At 39.6% G+C, this 19,396-nt stretch overlaps 1 protein-coding gene across 2 annotated transcripts in view; it reads left to right on the top strand.

Moving 5' to 3' along the window:
- Positions 1 to 19,396, top strand: part of LOC145356989 (SRSF protein kinase 1-like) — a 76,551-nt gene that overhangs the window by 31,553 nt on the left and 25,602 nt on the right. The window contains exons 1-2 of one of the 2 annotated variants that reach the window (XM_080210018.1): positions 977 to 1,101; positions 13,319 to 13,437. In XM_080210018.1, coding sequence (XP_080066144.1) covers positions 1,031 to 1,101; positions 13,319 to 13,437 — 190 coding nt within the window. In that variant the 5' untranslated portion in view covers positions 977 to 1,030. Of the gene's footprint in view, positions 1 to 976; positions 1,102 to 13,318; positions 13,438 to 19,396 lie in introns of those variants that run through there. The other variant, XM_080210017.1, reaches the window with a different exon arrangement.

The following is a 19,396-nucleotide window of genomic DNA, read 5'->3' as shown; positions in this document are numbered from 1 at the left end:
CATCTGGACTCACCGTTAGCTCTCATCTTTCCTTACAGATGGTGCCAGACCTGCTGAGATTTTCCAGCATTTTGTCTTTTGGTTTCAGATTCTGCAGTAATTTGCTTTTAAAACAAATGAACGTACAGGCTTGAGCACTCACCCTGGAACGATCTGAGCTCATGCACTGCAACATGTTTCCTGGAGCATTAGGGTTAGTGTAGAGTGCTCACAATGCTTGTGTGCAAGTAGGTTGCCCAGTGAGGGGGCAGTGTTGATTTGAGTACGCATCAAACTTCCATCTTAGTTTGAAGATGGAAACAACTAACCACCACCACCAAAGCCCCCCGCCCCCCACACAAATAATCAGCCCAAATTCAGGAGTGCAACACACTGCATTGGCCAACTCGGTATTTTCACTTGGCTATTTTAATAATCTTTGGGGTTTGTTGGACCATGTGGTGATGGAACATATTTCTTCATTCATATGATGTTTGTGTTTCAAATGGATACACCTTTTTAAATACAAGGGATAGCATTATGGCACAGCGGTTAGCATTGCTGCTTCACAGTGACAGGGACCTAGATTGGATTCCGGCTTTGGGTGACTGTGAAGTTTGCCCTTGTGTCTGAGAGTTTTTTCCGGGTGCTCTGGTTTCCCAGACAGTCCACAAATGTGCAGATTTGGTGGAATGGCCATGCTAAATTGCTCGATAGTGTCCAAAGATGTGTAGATTAGTGGATTGACCATGGTAAATGCTCAGGTTACTGGGATGGGCTAGAGGGGGACCTGTGTAAGATGCTCTGTTAGAGAATCAGTACAGCCTCAATTGGCTGAATGGCTTTTTTTCTGCACGATAGGGATTTTACATTTTTTTTTAAGTAAAATGGTTGGTTATTAAACTTTGAGGGTGCTCACCTGCAATGCAGTATAGTCTTTCTGCAGCTAGGTGGTGGAGTATTTGCTGCTTGTGCTTTTGGAAGACTGGCAGCTGGAAAGCTGATCACTGCCTGCAGTGCTCCCTGGCAGAGGCAGCAGAAATATTTGTCGATGGCTTTACAGAGAATCTGTGATCTGACTTCAGGGCTGCCATCGTCAATGGGTATCAGAGCTTCATGCAGGTATTGTAAATTGTATGTGAGTTAACCGTTTAAGAATGTTAAGTTGAGGCTTTCCTACAGCTTGTTTTCAAATCATATTATTGAAACAATTTTTTTAATTGTCAGAATTTATTTCTTTTAAATAATTCTAAAAACTAGATTGTGATTTATGGGAAATATGAAGTAACATGAGTATTGGTTTATACAGCAGCAGTTGACCATAATAGGTCTGAAAACTGTTTTATTAAAGCAAATACCAGAGAATTGATATTCAGATCAGGTATACAGTGGAGAAAGCAGTGTTTTGATGAAGTGAAGTGTTCATGTTTGCATGTAAGCACTGACTTAGTAGATGCAAGCAGGTGAGCAAAACTGCTAAGCCTTTGTACGCTTGTTTGGAAAAGGCAACATGAGCTTGCGTTTATTGGATTTATTCCCTGGGAGGGGAGATTGCAGCCTTGATATGCATACATTGCTATTTTAGCCAGTTGATTCTATTACATTCATTGATCAGTTTGTTCTGGTTCCCTGGTTATTGGTATTTTGTTGGTTCAGTGTATTGCATTTATTTTTAGCTGTGTTGCAGCAGTCTTGTTAATTTATTTCGGGTGGGGGTGGGGATAGTCGGGCGTTTAGTATAGATCGTCTCTATCCAGATGCAAGTCGTCTGTCTTTAATATTGTTTTCTTTTTCTGCACCAGAAAAGAGGATGCTGAATTGTTGGCGGATTATGATTTGCATTACTGGATATTGATTTAATATGCTCCCACATTTGTTGCACAAAACATTGGATGAAAACATACAGTTTGTGTTCTCAGCATCATGTAGACATTTTGTCTGAAGTGGGAGCAGTGTGCTTAACATGATTAGGACAAAGTCGCCTTGAAGACTTTCATTTTGGTGGAGGGGTGTCATGTGGTGGATCAATATTTACTTATTGGAATTTGAATCATTTGGAGCTGGAGGTCATGAGCACTGAGTGGATGACTAATTACAGCAGTGAACAGGAATTTAGGTGATGACAAAGCCTTTTTAAATATTTTAAAATATCATTTTGTTTGCATCAACAAATTTAAGTCTAGAAATTAACTTCCCTCAATTTGCCACAGTGAAATATCCAGATAAGTTGAAATTTTTTTAAAAATGGTCATGTGAGTGATGCAAATTACTCCTGTTAAAAGTCTGACTGTAACTGGATTTTTATGAATATGGAAGAAAGGTGGTATTCACTCACTGTGCTTAACCATTTAGGTGCTGACTGTAAAGAAACTAGTTTGGTCGGCTTGAGCTTAAAATGAAAAGGGGTTAGGTGTTTGTCGTTTTTAAAAACCCCACCCAGACAAAGATTGTTTTTAAGTAAAAGTAAATCCATGCCTTGACCTCTGCAATCCATACTCTCACACGTTCGTTAGTTTCTTAGGCAAACTGAAGTTCAGAACTGAAAGGTAAAAAGAACAATGAATTCTCAAATTGAGTCCGTGGTGCAAATTTTTAACTTTTTGCTAGATTCGATACACATCAAGTTGGTTCTTTTTCTGATATTCAAAAATATCTTGCATGTATCAATCAAACCTCATCTGCTGTGTAGGATTAATTCTGCATTAAGGGCTTAGATCAGATCATCGACTTTTGTGACTGGGCACTCCATATTCTCTGTAAATTAAGCTGTCTGGTACAACATTAATCACAAGTCTCAAATTTGACTGGTCTTTTGTTACCATCACTGACAAAGGGATTATTTAAATTAGAGGAGTATTTTGCTAGTATACCTGCTTCAGATATCATTTGCTGTTGCTATAAAAATCCATTGTATTAACTGAAAAAAAGTTAGGACTTGGATGCAACTCTCTTCCACTTAGATCAACCATGATCTTAGTAAATGGCAGAGGTGGCTTGAAGAGCTGAATGACCTAGTCCTGCTCTTCAGTCTCATTTTCCAGGGTTTTGGAAAGCCCGTTAGTATTCTGTGTTTAACTTTCATTTTAAAATGTGTTGTTTTGTACCCTAGCATGACCCTCTACCTTCCGGAAAGGAGGTGAAAATATAATCAAAGAAGTGAAGCAGGCTCTCAATAGAGCAGATAACTCAACTCATCTATGCTATGTTAGCTTGGATTTATTACAGTTAGAGTTCTTCTTGAGGTTATTCTTTGCCTGGTTGATGCTGTAACTAAAGACAACTTTATATTCAATGCTTCCACCTTCAGGCCAGCGCATTTCCAACAATCTGGTCTGAAAACTCTGCTCACATTTTGACAGCTGTGACAAATTCCACTATTGTAGCTGAGACCAATCCAATTCAAAACCAATTCACAGCATTCTTTTATTTAAAAAGAAACAATTTGCCCTATCTCACAATGTTAACAAATTCTTTAACAAAAGTTCCAGGATTCGCATCCGCACTTTTTGCCAAAAACTAATCAACTCTCTTCCTTGGGCCATCCACTATCTGTGCACCAGGTTTCGTTGAACTCTGTGGATTAGTTTTCAAGTTCAAGGTTTATAGATTAATGGATGAAAAATCACCTATACCCACTTTGTGCCAGAGGTTTAAAAAAAAGCCTGTATACTGCAGAACTTCAAAAAAATGCATGTCTAGATCACACTAGGCAAAATCAAATCTTTTTAGTTATTTGATCCATGAAATGTTCTGGATCACTGAGTTAATAATGCTTCAGAGCACAATGTTATAGTAATGTAATGATGGAATTTCTCAAAGCAAGAGTGTTTTTTCTTCAAATTTGAGATAAAAAATGATGCAGTGTTCATGTAAGTTTTGAGTACCGATTTGTGCAAATTTATGCTGCATGTGTATAAATGGGAAGAAATGTAGTAAAGTTGATCTAAAGCCACCCTGGGGTTTGGGGGGGGGGGGGGGGGGGGGGGCGGGGGCGGTGTTGGGGAAGCACCTACCATTTAACACTGGCACACCTTATATAGATTTGATTCTTTAAAAGTTCTAATTAGTTGGTAGGAATGATCCAGCTCCATGAAGTAACTTTGCTTGGAACTGCGATAAAGAAATTAACATATCCCAGACTGGCTGCAGTGCCACCTGTGAAGGGGAATTGCACATTTGCTAGAATCTACTGTCTTGTAGTATAAAATCAGAAAATACTGGAAATATTCGGGAGAGGCACCTCTTCTGTGTCCCTTGTCTTTTCATAGTTGTTAAACTTTATTTTGTAGCATTCAGCATGGATTTTTTTTACAAACAAAATTTATCCTTCTATTTGGCCTTCATGGGTGACTTCTGGTTTAGCTAATGTAGGTCATGTCTGCAAACTGCTATTTTGGAGTCCCTGTGCACTTCTCTATCTAGTTGTGAAGTTCTTACAAAATGGTTCTCTTTTCCTACACTCTTAGTGTTTTTTCTCTTGTAGATTTGTGATTTCAGTGGGAGCTGAGAAATTTTATCCAGTTTATTTTGTTCATGATACATTAACTGAATATTAATAGTAGGTGGACAGAAGGGGGATGAGGGAGACCAGTAATTTTAGGGTTTGGTAAGTGATAAATCCTAGAATGAATCAGCCTTAGTTATTCCATGTTTTAGTTTCCTCTCACAGCATTGTCAAGCCCAGTACTCTTGCAAATTGTTGTGTTTGATAAAATATTCTTCCAGAAATGACTATCGTGTTTCAATCTATCAATGTTAATCATAATGCTTTACTATTTTGATTTCTTCAACATAAAGTGATGATATTGGTGACATCTCTTCATTAGAAGCATGTCTTCCCCTCACCTATTTAGGACTCAAATATTTGCGCTTGATTTCTATAAGCTTTTCTGTAATGTGGTTGTGTTTTGTAAAATTTGGCTAGAGCACAATTGGAAATCTCACCACAGTTATTTTGCTGCATAAATAATGGGTGAAGTTTTTCTTCAAAGGAATCATCGTGGACTAATGTCTCCTTCAGTTTTCTCTGTCCCGGTTCTCTGAGTGCACTGAAATAAGATTTTCTTTGTACTAAGGGAGTTAATAATGAAATAAAAAGGAAGCTCTCTTTGTCCCAAACTATAATTGAGATTTCTGAGCTATTGGAGAACATTTCTGAAGGGGATTAGTTTTCTGTACTCTTGATCTTCTAAGCTAGTGAATATACAGCACAGTAGGTTGTGTGTGTGAAGTGTTAATGTGTGACTTTGCAAAATAGTGAAGGGTTGAACTGTTCCATTTCAGATTCCCCTACTGGGCAATTGTCCCCTTAGCATCTCTCCTATCAAGCACCTTCAGAATGTTTTTAATAAGATCACCATTCAGTCTTCTAAATCCCAAAATAAGCATAGACTCAACATTTCTTCAATTCCTTTATCCTAATTGCCTTCAATGCAAATTCTTAAGAGAAAGCCAAAACTATATGCAGAGCTACATATGAGAATAGAAATTAAGAGCAAGCATAGGCACTTTAGCCCCTTGAAGCCTGCTCTGCCCTTTAGGTTTGGTGGATAATTAGGGATATTTTGCCTCTAATTTTTGGCTCTGACACTTTTTTTGTTCACCATTTTCTCTGTTGGCTTGCTTCAGGGTCAGCTGGCAAGATAACAGTAGCAAATAAACTAATTTTAGTGTCCTTTCTTACCGAAAGTGTACAGACATCAGTTACACTATGGTGCATGATGTGAATGTTATCTGAAATAAGAACATAAATAGAAGCAGATGTTGGCCGTATAGCCCCTTGAGCCTATTCCACCATTCAATAAGGCAAAAACTGACCTGATCTTGACCTCAGCTGTACTTTCTTGCCTTTTCATCATAACCCTTTGTTCCTCTACAGTTCAAAAATCTAGCTGCCTCAGCCTTGAAGGTATTTAGTGATGCAGCTTCTACAGCTCTCTAGGGTGGAGAATTCCAAAGATTGATATCTCTGGTCTCTCCCAGAAGGGGGAACATCCTCTCAGCATCCAGCCCCTCAGGAACTTTATGTTACAGTAAGATCACCTTTAATTCTTCTAAACTCCCAACGGGTATGGGTCCAATCTTTCCTCATAAAACAACCCTTTATTCCAGGAATCAGTCGAGTCAGTCTTCTCTGAACTGCTAGTGCAGTTATGTGCTTTAAGTAAGGTGACCCAAACTGTACATAGTACACCTGATATGGTGTCATGAATGCTCAACTGCAGGAGAGCTTCCTTAATTTTGTATTCCATTCCGCTTGCAGTAAGCAGCATCCCATTTGCCTTTCTAATCATTTGCTAAACCTGCTTACTAACCTTTTGAGATTCATGTACGACTGCTCTCTTGTATTCTTTCTCCATTTAGATAATATGCTGCTTTTCTGTTGTTCTCACTCTGGGTGTGGTCTCACCCATGCCCTGCATAATTGTAATGAAACTACTTCATTCCTTTACAATAAAGGCCAGGCTTTCCATTTGTCTTTGTAATTATCAGGGATAGGCATCAAATGCTGGCCTAGCCAGTGACACCCACATCCCGTAAATGAATAACACGATTGCTGCACCTACATGTTGGTTTCTTGTGTTTTGTGTATGAGGATACCCAGAATCCTCTATTGCACCACCGTATTTAGATAATTTTTTTTATTGCTTACAATCAGCCAAATTTTTACACACTGAAGCTATCTGAGTCCTTTTGCAGACCATTGTCTGTCCCTTTTCCAACTTGTTTCTCACCTATATTGCATTGTCAGTAAATTTGGTTACAGTGCACTGTGGCTTCATCCAATTCATTGATATAATTTATAGGTAGTTGAGGCCCTGGCACTGATCTTTGTGGAATCCTACTAGATATGTAGAAGCATAGAAAATAGAAGCAGGAGTAGACCCTTCAAGCCTGCTGTGTCATTCATTTTGGTCATGGCTGATCACATCAATATCCTGATCCTGCCTTTCTTTATATCGCTTGATCCCTTTAGCTCAAAGGCTACAGTTTATCAACCTGAAAATTACCTATTTATCCTGACTCTTCGCTGTTCACCAATCTTTCATTTTGTGTTAATGTCATTACCCCCAAATTTAAGGGTTCTTGTGTTGCAGAAACCTTTCATGTGGTAACACTATTGACTACCTTTTGGAAATTCGAATACATAAATCGTCTAGTTTCCTTTTTATCCATCACTTTGTTGTATCCTCAAAGAAGGTCGTAGAGGATTACAGCACAGAAAAAGGTCTTTTGGTCTATTACATCTGCATCAGTTAAAGATAAATCACCTGTCCTAATCCCATTTTCAGCACTTGGCCCATAGCCTCGTAGGCATCATAATTGTTGTTAAAATTAAATATTATCAAGGTCTCTGTCTCCACCACACTTTCAGGCAGTGAGTTCCAGACTCTCATCATCCTTTGGGTAAAAGTTTTTCCTCACATCCCCCTCAACCTCCTGTCTTTTACCTTAAATCTATGCCCTCCCCTCCCCTCCCCTCCCCTCCCCAGACATTGATCCTTCCACCAGGGGGAAAATTTTCTTTCTATCTGCCCCTCGTAATATATCGCATTATGTCTCCTCTGCTTCATTGAAAACAATGCCAGGCTATCCAAACTCTCCAAAACTAAAACTCTGAAGCTCCGGCATCTTGGTAAATCTCCTCTGTACCCTTTCTTTTTCAATGCCATTATGTCCCTCCTATAATGTGGATTCCAAAACTGCACATAATACTCTAATTGTGGCCTAAACAATGTTTTGTATTGTTCTAGCATAATCTCTTAACCTCTGTCTCAACTAACAAAGGCACATTTACGATATACCACCTTAACCATTTTATCCACCTGTCCTGCTATCTTAAGGAACCACTATATGCACAGCAGGGTCCCTAGGATGCTTCCGAGGGTCCTGCTGTTCATCATGTATTCTCTTGCCTTGTTTGTCCTACCCAAGTGCATCACCTCGCACTTATCCAGACTAAGTTCATCAAACACAGTTTTCCTTTCAATGTGGCTTTATTACGATTTTCTAAATGTTCTGCTATTTAATGAATGGATTCTAGTATTTTCCTAATGACAGATGTAACGCTAACTGGCCTTTAGTTTCCTGACTTTGTCTCTCCTTGAAGATGTGTTATGTTTGCAATTTCCTAATCCTTTGGGACCTTTCCAGAATCTATGGAATTTTGGAAAATTACAATCATCTCTGCAGCCATATCAAGACTGTGAATTGAGGGAGACCCATCATATTAACTGTAGGCATGTTGTAACAATTTAAGCTAAATGTTGCTATTCTCCAGTGGTTTTGATTTGGAATAAAACTAGTAATATCAAAGAATTGATATGTCTGTTGGTGAACCAACGATCTTGAAGGCCAGGGATGTTTTCACGATAACCCAAGGTCTTTGGTGTGGCAAATCCAGTTTTCTAATTATGACTTTTGTTTTACCTTGAAGGCAGTTATTTGCTTTGCAGCAAGCTTTGATTGACTTTTAAATTGTCAAATGAACGTATTGTCATGTGCACAATTTTTATATCGTGCAAGTGACCAACAAAAAAAATGAACGTTCCCCAAGTAGTTTTAGCATCTAGGAAGAAGAAAGCAAAGTACTGTTCCCAGAACACTTCTACATATTGCCTTCAAATGAATCATTGCTTTAAAATTGCTTTTCTCTTATTGGTCGACTTCAGATGTTTCTTCACTAATTTAGCCATTGCACTCTCAATTAGATTTTTCACTTGAGAAGAAAGCATACTTGTGAAATTATCCGAATATACTGAACCTTTTTTGGACGATGAGGCAAAGTGTAGCGTAGTGTTGTGCTTGGACGTGCTCAGTAACTTGGAATAACTTAAATACTTCAGTTATTGCAGTGGTTGGAAATTGTGCATTTCTGGGTGGGTGGTTTCTCATGATTTCTCATTCTACAAATGGTGGAATAAAGGGATTATTTAGAAATCTTTGAACAGATCTTTTGCCTTTGGCCAGCTGTTCAGAATACAGTACATGAGAAGGAATTTGTGCTAGTACAATGTATGAAGTAGTTAATAAGCATAACAGTACTTGCTATTCTGATGTAACTGCCTTGATTTTTGTGGAAATTACTCTGCATGCCCTGAATCTTTTGAGTTTCAACAATCTAAAAGTTATAGTTTAAGCATACTTTATTGCCATTTCATTAGATTGCTTAAGGATAGAATACTGAGATTTCAATCCTTATTCTAAAGGAAGTGGTTCAACAACTGTTTATATAAGTGAGTTTAATGTGGTTAAATGTCTCCAAGCACTTCACAGGAGCATCCTGAAAGGAGGATATAGAAGTGGAGAAGTTTTAGGATGGAATTTCAGAGCTTAGGACCTCAACAGCTGCAGGTCTGCTCCAATGATGAAGCAATTAAAATTGGGTGAGCACAAGACACCAAAATTGGCAGAGTGCAAATACTCATCTCAAAGTGCAGCTCTAACAGAACTCAACGTGCTCGACACCATCCAGGCCAAAGCAGCTGGCTTGATTTGCAGTCCATTCACTGCTGACACACTGGCATCTGTGTGTACCATATACAAGATGCATTACAGCAACTCAAAGGTTGTTTCAGCAGCACCTTCCAAACCTGTGACCTCTACCACCTAGAAAGACAAGGGCAGCAGATGCACGGGAACCCCATCACCTGCAAGTTCCCCTCCAAGTTGTACACAATCCTGACTTGGAATCATATTGCCAATCCTTCACTGTTGCTGGGTCAATATTCTGGAACTTCCTGACATGATGACTTTGCTTGTACTTTCAGCATCTGTACTATGAAGGTTCAAGAAGGCAACAATCCATCCACCGCCTGAGGGCAATTGGGGATGAGCAATAAACACTGGCCTGACCAGTGATGCCCAAGTCCAATCAACAAATAATAAAATGTTGTAGAGCAATTGGAAGTTAGTCAGGAGGGCTAAGGACAAGAAGACATCTGAAAATGAAGATGAGAATTTTAAAACAAATGCATTGCTGAATCAGCCAGTGCAGCTCAGTGAACAAGGATGATGGGTGAACAGGACTTGGCGTGGGTTGGAATATGAGCAGGAAAGTTGTAGATGAGTTTAAGTTTACGAAGGATGGGAGTGCAGTTGTTAATGTGTTGGAATAATCAAAATTTATAGGAAACAATGGTACAGATGAGGGCTTTAGTCTCAGCTGAGCTGAGGCAGGGTAGAGTTGGATGATGTCAGGGAGGCGGAAATAAGCGGTCTTTGTATGGATATGTATTTATGTGGAGCAGATGGTGTAGCCTTTACTCGAGGTGAAATGAGTGCTGTAATTTAAGTGCTTTGGCTTGAAATGTACAATGATAAACTTGGGCAATAATGGCTTGAATTGTGAATGTTATGAAAGTACATAATACTGACTGCCTGGACTATATTGATTTACTAATTTATCCACTGTAACTAGTTTAGTATTAAGCTACAGAATTTGAAAAGAAGCTGTGAATGGTGGTGAACAATTAAACAACTAATCAGAGGAGGAGGCTCCATGAATAACCCTGTTCTCAGTGATGGGGGTAACCTAGCGCTTCAGTCCAAAAGCAGTTGCTGCTCTCGCCATCTCTGACGGTCCCAGCATCACAGAAGCCTGTCTTCACTAATTCCCCTCACTCTCCGTAATACAAGAAATGGTTGATGGCATTGGATACTGCAAATGCTGTGGAGTCTGGCAAGAGTACTGAAAATTTAGTGCTCCAGAGCTTCTTGAACCGCTCCAGTCCACACGTGTAGTTAGACCCACAGTGCTTTTTGGAGGGGAGATTTGGGATCCAGTCATGCACCTAGCTGAGCTCTTCCAATATAGATACACATTGGCATTTACCTGGCAGTGTAGAAAATTGCCTGGTTGTGACCTGCCCATAAAATGCAAGACCAGTACAATCTAGAAAATTTACTGTCATCTCAATCTACTCTTGATCATTAGCAGGGTGATGGCAGAGGGTATTGACAGTGCGATCAAGTGGCACTTAATGATCCTCATTGGCCTCTTGGCTCCTTGTAACAACCTTGTTCCAAGCATGGAGAAAGGGGCTGAATTCCATGAATGTGACTGTCAAATACCTTAATATTAAGAGTAGAGTATGGTATTGAGGAATCCTGGCAAACTGAAAGTTAATGGAAATTCTGGGGGTAGGTGGAAACTCCATTGGTTAGCGTATACCTAGCACACAGAATTATGTTTGATCGTTGAACAGCAATTATCTCAGTCCCGGTTCATTGTTACAGAAGTTCCTTAGGGTGGTGTCCTCAGTCCAACCATCTTCAACTGCTTAATCTATGACCATCTTTCCATCCCAAGGCCAGAGTAGGGATGTTCGCGGATTTCAGATTTTTTTAACACAAATTATGAATTCTCGGATACTGAAGGAGTCCAATGCAGCATGACCTGAACAATGTTAAGGCTTGGGCTGAAAAGTGGCAAGAAATGTTCACGCCTCACATGCTAGGCAATGACCATCTCCCCTTGACATTCAGTGCCATTGCTGAAGCCCCCAATGTCAATGGGCTACCAGTGACCAAAAACAAAACTGGACCAGCTATATAAGTACTGTGACCACAGAAGGTGGAAATTTTGCCATGAATAATGTCCCTACTCTGTAAAACATGTCCCTCTACAAGGCACAAGTCAGAAGAGTGATGGAATGTTCTCCATTTGCCTGGATGAGGTGACTCCAGCAGTCAAAGCTTTCCAACATTTCAGACATAGCCTGCTTGATTATCATCCTGTCTACTACTTCATTCCCTCCAATGAGACGCACAGTGGCAACAGTGTGTGCAATCTGCAGCAAGGCAAAAAGGCTACTTTGACAGAAACTTCCCAAATCTATGACCTCTATCACCTAAAAGACAATTGCAGCAGGTGCTTAAAAACACCAAGACCTGCAGGGCTCTCTCTTTTTTTCAAGCTACGCTCCATCCATAACAGCCTTACGTGAAAGTATATCAGCATTTCTTCACTGCTTGGTCAAGATTCTGAATCTTTCTTCCTAAAAGAACTGAGGATGTACCTACACCACGTGGACTGCAGTGGTTCAAGAAGGTGACTCTTCTTTTTCTCTCTCTCTCTTTCTTCCCCCCCGCTCCTTGTGGCTTGGGTAACAAATGCTTGCCTAGCCAGCAATGCCTACACCCTGTGAAGGAATTAAAAAGACATCTTTATAGTAGTTTGTACCTTCTGATGTAATATTGTAGTTTTCAAATTTTATTTAAAAGAAAGAGAAACACTGCAGTCAGCTGCATCTAATAAACATGCTTCACCAGCAAGACTACAAATAACCCTTTCTTATCACTTACACTCTTTCCAAAGAGGATGCTAAGGTAATCCATCAACGTAATCAAAACAAATCCATTGCTGCTATAATTTTCCAATGCACTGTATTGTGCGCTAAAACTCATTTGAAAAAGCTGATCTACTGGTCATAATGGCATATATTTCTACTCGGTTTATTTAACGAAAGTATGCCAGAAAAGATGTGAAATCTGCCTTCAGCTGTGGACATGAGAATATAAGATGCCAAATGACCCACCCCCAAGCCTACTTTGGCAACCCTTAAAATGACAGCAGAGCTGTCTGAACTTTCCTGCTCCTCCAACCTATCCCTTGATTTTGTTAATGTCCAAAAATCCATGGATCTTGATCCTGAATATATTCAGTGACCGAGTGCCCACAGCCTTTGAAGTAGAGAATTCTAAATATTCACAATCTACTGAATGATATCGTTCTTGCCCCAGTGCAAAGTATTTAACTCCTTACCCTGAGACTAGATTTTTCAGCCACAGGAAATGTTTTCGAGGCCTCAATAAAATAGATGCTTAGCATTAACGCATTTTAGTGAGGCCACCTTGAATCCTTATGCAGAGGATATAGGCCCATTCTACCCTATCTCTGTTTGCAGGACTTCACACTCAACCTAGGAATCAATCTACTGAATGTTCATTGCACATCCTCGCAGGCAAATATGTCCTCCCCTGGGTAAGGAGATCAAAACTATGCAGTTCTTCTGGTGTCGTATCACCAAAACCCTACATCAGTGTAGCCACACTTCCCTCTTGCAGCAATTCTGTGCAATAGAGGCTAACCAACTGTCTACCTTCCTAATTACTTTCTGTACCTGCATTTAAGCTTTGTGATTTGTGTGCACGTGGCTCTTCTATACTCATTTTTGAAAATGTGATTATTTTTAAGAAATCTTTTATAACAAGTAAGTCACCACTCAATGGTGATATTTAACAGGAGTAAAATGAAACGTTGGGTAGATTAAAATAGTTTTGCTGTAGGTATGGAATTCCCCCATGGGAGTATTAAACTCTTGGCTATTGTTTTCAGGCCTGAGCCTCAACAAAGAGTCCATCCGACTACAACAGAATCTGAGGTACAAGAGCCGGAGGATGAAATTTTGGGGTCTGATGATGAAGAACAAGAAGACCCAAGTGACTATTGTAAAGGTGAGTTTATTTCAGTCAGCACTGTTCTGACTCTCGTAAAGGTGAGATTACTTGTAGTCACAAGCCATACCAATACAACCCGTGAAGACCAAAAATAATAGACTTGTTCATGAATTTCCAAGCTGTAAGTATTTATTTGTCTTCCTTTCACAGCTGTAAAGTTTGAAGCAGGGTTAGCATTGATGAACACAGAACTGGCAATTGTTGATGTTGGTACTTGGTGTAAGTTCTGAAGCTTTGCCACCATTTGCTTTCTCTGGGCACATTAGATGTTGAGTTTGGTGTAAATGGTCATTGAAACATATTGAACTAAATTTTTATGCATGCCTGGGAGCTGATTGACAAATATTTTACCCTAAGAGAGGTCATCTGCAAGCAGATGTATGTAAGGTTTTTTTTAAGGGTGTTCTTGTATCTTTTGTACTGGCCACCTTTTGATTTTTTTTTAATGAAGTTGTGCCTCATTGATGTGTTTTGAGGATTCTACAATCATCCATGTCGGTGACGTGGCCTGCCCATTAAGAGCAATTAACGCAAGATTAGACTTTACTGGGGCTGAATGTTTGTAAAGGGCACATTAGCTTAAATGGTTTTAGTTAAAATCGTGGAATCCCTACGTTGCAGGAGGAGGTCATTTGGCCCATCAAACCTACACTGACAACAACCCACTCAAACCCTGTCCCCATAACCCCATGTATTTAGCCTAGCCATTCAATCTAACTCATACATGTTTGGCATCTGGGAGGAAACCGGAGCACTGACACTGACCTGAGCCTGAAAATTGAACCCAGATCCCTGGCACTGTGAGGCAGCAGTATTAACTACTGTGCCACCGTGCTGCCCTATGTCAAATTATCAAGCTCTATTGGTATCAATGGTTTGAGATCACCATGTACAAATGAAGGCAGCCATACAGTTCATCCTGATAAAAATCTCCAATTTTTCTATGCCCGTCTCCATCCATTACAACTATTGTCTTAAATTATTCCACAGTTTATGCTGCTCTTCTAGTAGAGGATAATTGTCTGTATTCATTTTTTCTGTTGTATTGAAAAGTGCTTGTTGATATCATCTAGTGTACTGGTGTGTCCCTCATGCCCCCAAAATCCTGAACGTGTTATTTAATTCCGAATAGTATGCCTGATGAGCATTTCCACAGGGAATTTTGTACATCTGACACATCCCATATGCATTTCTATTCAAAGCTAATATCTGGGTTTTTCTAACCTTATTATCTCTGATCTAGAATGTTGAGCTAAGAAAGTAGAAATGAAGACATTTCTTGGGTGGGGGTGGTGGTATCGTTTATAGTATCACTGTTCAAAAAAAAAAGTAGAAAGGGGTAAGCTGGGTCATTGCTAATCATTTAAGCTGGCTGTGCCTAAAGTGACAAAAGGATGCAGTGAATAATGGATGTTTTGGATTAGAGTAACCAATGGTGACCTCCAGGTGCTGTTAATATAAAATCTGGACAGTTGTTATTGGTAGCACAATATCAACATTTGCTGAAGGCTCCTTGTGACTTTGGGATAATGATGGGCTGGTTAGTAAGATTGGTTAGATGTGGGAAGTGCCAGATGAAATTTCATGAAGAGAAATTGAGGTGATGATGGAAGAATGAATACTAAATTTAAATTGTTAATGGAGTAGAAGAACTAAGAAACCTTTAAAAATTTGATGATTGTAGAAACATAAATTTATGGCTACAGAAGACCATTCAAGCCAGCATGTCTTTGCCAGACAAAAGAGCTGCCCAGCATAATCCCAATTTCTAGTTCTTCATTTTTAACCCTGTAGATTATGGCTCAAGTGAACGTCCATGCAGTTTTAAATTGCGTTGAGGATTTCTGTCTCGGTTATCTTTTCTGAAAGAGTTCCAGACTCCAGAGCACTCTGGATGAAAAACATTCTCATCAACTCCCTCCTCATCCTGCTGTCAATTATTGGTTGCAATGGCATTGGGTCCTTCCTATCCACTCATACAGTTTCTGGTATGCTGATCCACATCAATGCTTCATGGGCTTCATCTGATCCTATGATTTCTACCAGTACTACCTGTGAAGAGGACTGGCACAAGAGGTCTGAGTATAAGATCCCCTAGGAAACAGTGACCATAACATAGTAGAATTTAGCTCTCAGAATGAGTGAGAAACTTCGGTCAGAAGCAACTGCACTTTAAGGGTAATTATAAAGGAGTGAGGCCAGAGTTGGCTGGAGTGGACTGAGAAAGGAATTAGCAGGAAAGACGGTTGAGCAGCTAGTTAACGGCTCTCAGCAAAGATGTATCCCACTGAAGAAGGATTCTAGGAAGGGGATAAATCAAACATGGAAGGCCATGGAACTGAAGGATAATGAACTGAAAAGGAAAAGCACATAATATGGCAAAGATTAGTGGTAAATTGTGGGATTGGGAACATTTTAAAAATGACAAAAGATTACAAAAAAAATGGAGGAAGATAAACTGAGAGTAAACTAGCAAGTAATATAAAAATGGAGAGCAAGAGCTATTTTAAACGTATATAAAAGAGGCCAAAGTGAACATAGGCCCCTTAGGGAATGAGGCTGGGGAAATAATGGGAAGCCAGGAAATGGCAGAGGAGTTAAAGAAATACTTTGCATCAGTTTTCATGGTGACAGGCACTAACATTCCAAAATACAGTGGGGAGGTGAAATGACTTTCACGAGGCAGAATTACTAGAGAAGCTAAAGACCGATAGGTCCCCTGCACTGGATGCGTTGCACCCTAGGATATTAAAGGAAGCAGCTACAGACATCATAATCCTTAAATTAATAATACTTGGCAGATGCAATATAATGTAGGAAACTATGAAGTTATGCACTTTGGCAGGAAGGATAAAGGAACTGAATGCTTGGGTTTCGTGAGAAAGAATGCAGAAAAGTGTGGCACAGGGATTTGGGGGTTCTCATGCATGTTAGCCTTTTATTCCAAAGGGAATGGAGTATAAGAATAAGAAGTTTTTGCTAAAATGATAGAAGGCACTAGTTTAACCACGCCTGGAATACAATGAACAGTTTTGGTCACCTTATCTAAGGAAAGCATTAGAGACACTGCAGAGAAGGTTCACTAGATTGATCCTGAGTACTGGAGGGATTTTATTATCAAATGAGGTTGAGTAGGTTGGGCCCGTACTCTCTTAGAAGAATGAATCAAGACTTTATTGAGACATAAAGTCTTGAGTGGGGCGGGGGGGGTTGGGGATTCTTGACAGGGCAGATTGTTTTTCCCATGTAGGACAGTCTAGGACCAGAGGGTGTAATCTCACAGTAAGTGGTCACCCAGTTAAGATGGACGAGGAGGAAATTCTTCTCTGTGGGTAATAAATCTGTGGAATTCTTTACCACAGAGCACAGAAGAGGCTGGGTCATTTAAGTATGTTCAAGACTGAGATAAACAGATTTGTAATTAGTGAGGGCATCAAGGGCTATATAGATAAGTGAGGAAAGTGAAGTTGAGGATTGTATTAGATCAGTCGTCATCTCATTGAATGGCAGGGCAGACTCAATGGGTCAAATGGCCTGTATCTGCTCCTACACCTTATGGTCTGTGACGCAACGTATTGTAGCATGGAAAAGTAACTGAGTTGCTTTGTGCTTACAACATCACCTCTTAAATAGATGGCTGCTGTAATAAAGCCATCTGAAGAAATAAATCCATGTGCCATTCTAGTGAATTTTCTGAGCGCAAGTTATATTAGCCAGTCACATTGACCCTGATTCATTATGTCATCCAGAAAACACATTTTTTACAGCAAGTACAGAAATTTGATTCTAAAAATGTTAAAGAACCTTGGGGGTAACCAAAAAATACAGCTCAATTTGTAGATACCATTAAAGGTGCCAGTAATTTCCTTTTTTAATAAGGGGACATTTATTTCAAGATTTCAGGGAGAAGTACCAGCTGTGTACCTTTCTGCCTGTCACTAGTTTATCATCTTTTTAACTTTAAACTTGACTATTTTACTATGCTGTTTTAGTTTCTGTGCCAAAGACAAAACTCAAGCTATTTGAATTTTGTGTGACTAATTTTGTTGGTTTGAGAGTTTTCCATTGATGTCCTGCTGTGTACAAGCTATTTTTAAACTCTATCCAGTTAGTCCATGACTATTTCCCAATTTTAGTTTTTCACTAATAATATGGGATAATAATTTGAGCAGGATGGTGGCACAGTGGTTGGCATTACTGCCTCACAGCATCAGGGACCCATCAATTCTGGCCTTGGATTCTCCCAATGTCTGCATGAGTTTCCTGCAGGTGCTCCAGTTTACTCCCACAATCCAAACGTGCAGTTTAAGTGGATTGGCCATGCTAAATTGCCCCTTAGAGACCGAGGATGTGTGGGTTGGGAGGATTGGCCAGCTTCATAGAATCATTGAATCCCTACACTGGAGGAGGAGACCATTCAGCCTATTGAGTCTACACTAACCACAATCCTACCCAGGGCTCTATTCCCATAATCCCACATATTTTACCCTGCTAATCCCCTGACACTAGGGTTAATTTAACACGGTTAAAAAACCATAGTTGCCCTTGGTGTCGAGGCAATTGGCGGGGTGAATGTGTGGGGTTGCAGGGATGGGGCCTGGGTGTGGTTGTTGATACAGGCTCAGTGAGCTGATGATCTCCTGTACTGTAGGGATTCTATAATATCATCACTATTTAAGCCTGTGTGAACCTGTTTTCCTAACAAGAAAGTATAAGGATATGATACATTGGTGTTACTTTTGACCGGGAGTTACCAATTTGCAAACACTTATTACAGCTGAGCTATGTTTGATTTGGAGCCTTGAGAGATGGGCGGATCCTCGAGACTTGCCTGCAGTTTTTCCCAAGGCTGTTTTTCTTTCATCTGGGATAAGAATCATTGCATTTTTAGAATTCCATCATACAAGTCATAGTGGAAAATAATTATTACCCAGTTAATGGCTTAGTTCATCCAATATCTAGTGAAGACAGTCCAAAATATTGAAATTTCAAGAGCAAACTATTGCAATCTTTCACATTAGCTTTAAAGAACTTGTGCTTGCATTTGGCCCTACCCACAAAGCCAACCCTGTCCCAGGACAAATTAATCACCATTTGGAAGGGGTTCTATTAATTAAGCTCAACAGTTTTGGATTCTTTTTAAATCTTTGAATTTTTGTTTCATTCACTAAACAATTGATTAATGTACTTCAAGGTGACTTTTTCCAAGTCATTTTAATAGTTACATGCAGATAGATGGTAGACTGATACAGTAACACTTATTAAACCGATTGTCAGCTGTGTTAATCAAACTGCATTGAGTTACCACTCTTAATATTTTGTTAAAGTTCTGCTTTGAGAAAAATATTCTAATGTATTTGTTTTTAAAAAGTTGTTTAGTTGCACTGGTTCATGAGAGATTTTGCATTCAACAATTCGCAAGTGAGTGAAGCTAAACTTAAACAAAAAGACTCTCTAAACCAGTGCTATTCACATCTGGATTGCTGACTGATTATGCCCAAGGCAGAAACTCTACCCCGCTAATAAGTATTTACTTTCAGTTTGACTTGGTGTAGTGGCTCCAGTTTATGGGTTTTGTGCAGTTTGGGAGGAGAGCAGATATAATGTCTATCTCAATATTGTTTTATTTAATGGGTATCTTCATGTGATTTCCTCACATTGAACCCAGGGCATATGGAGCAATCGCCAGCATCTCCGCAAAGAATCAAGGGATATGAAGCAGAGGTGGATAACTGGAGTCATGATACAGATTAAGCATGATCAAAGGGCTGAATTGTCCACTGTGCTGTGAAATTACACTCTGCTCAGGTTATGATGCATTTCACTAAATGTGTCTTAAACTTTTTATATTTTGCAATAACAAATTATGTCACTGTATAAACCAGGGCCAATGAGACAAAGTGTAGAACCTTTTCAGTATCCGGTATTTAAATATGCATTGTCCCGTTCGGATGTT

Source organism: Carcharhinus amblyrhynchos, chromosome 22 (genome assembly GCF_965287045.1).
Source record: "Carcharhinus amblyrhynchos chromosome 22, sCarAmb.v2.hapA, whole genome shotgun sequence".
Classification (NCBI taxonomy): domain Eukaryota; kingdom Metazoa; phylum Chordata; class Chondrichthyes; order Carcharhiniformes; family Carcharhinidae; genus Carcharhinus; species Carcharhinus amblyrhynchos.
The sequence above is the reverse complement of the archived record's forward strand: the minus strand, read 5'-3'. Positions and strand labels throughout refer to the sequence as shown.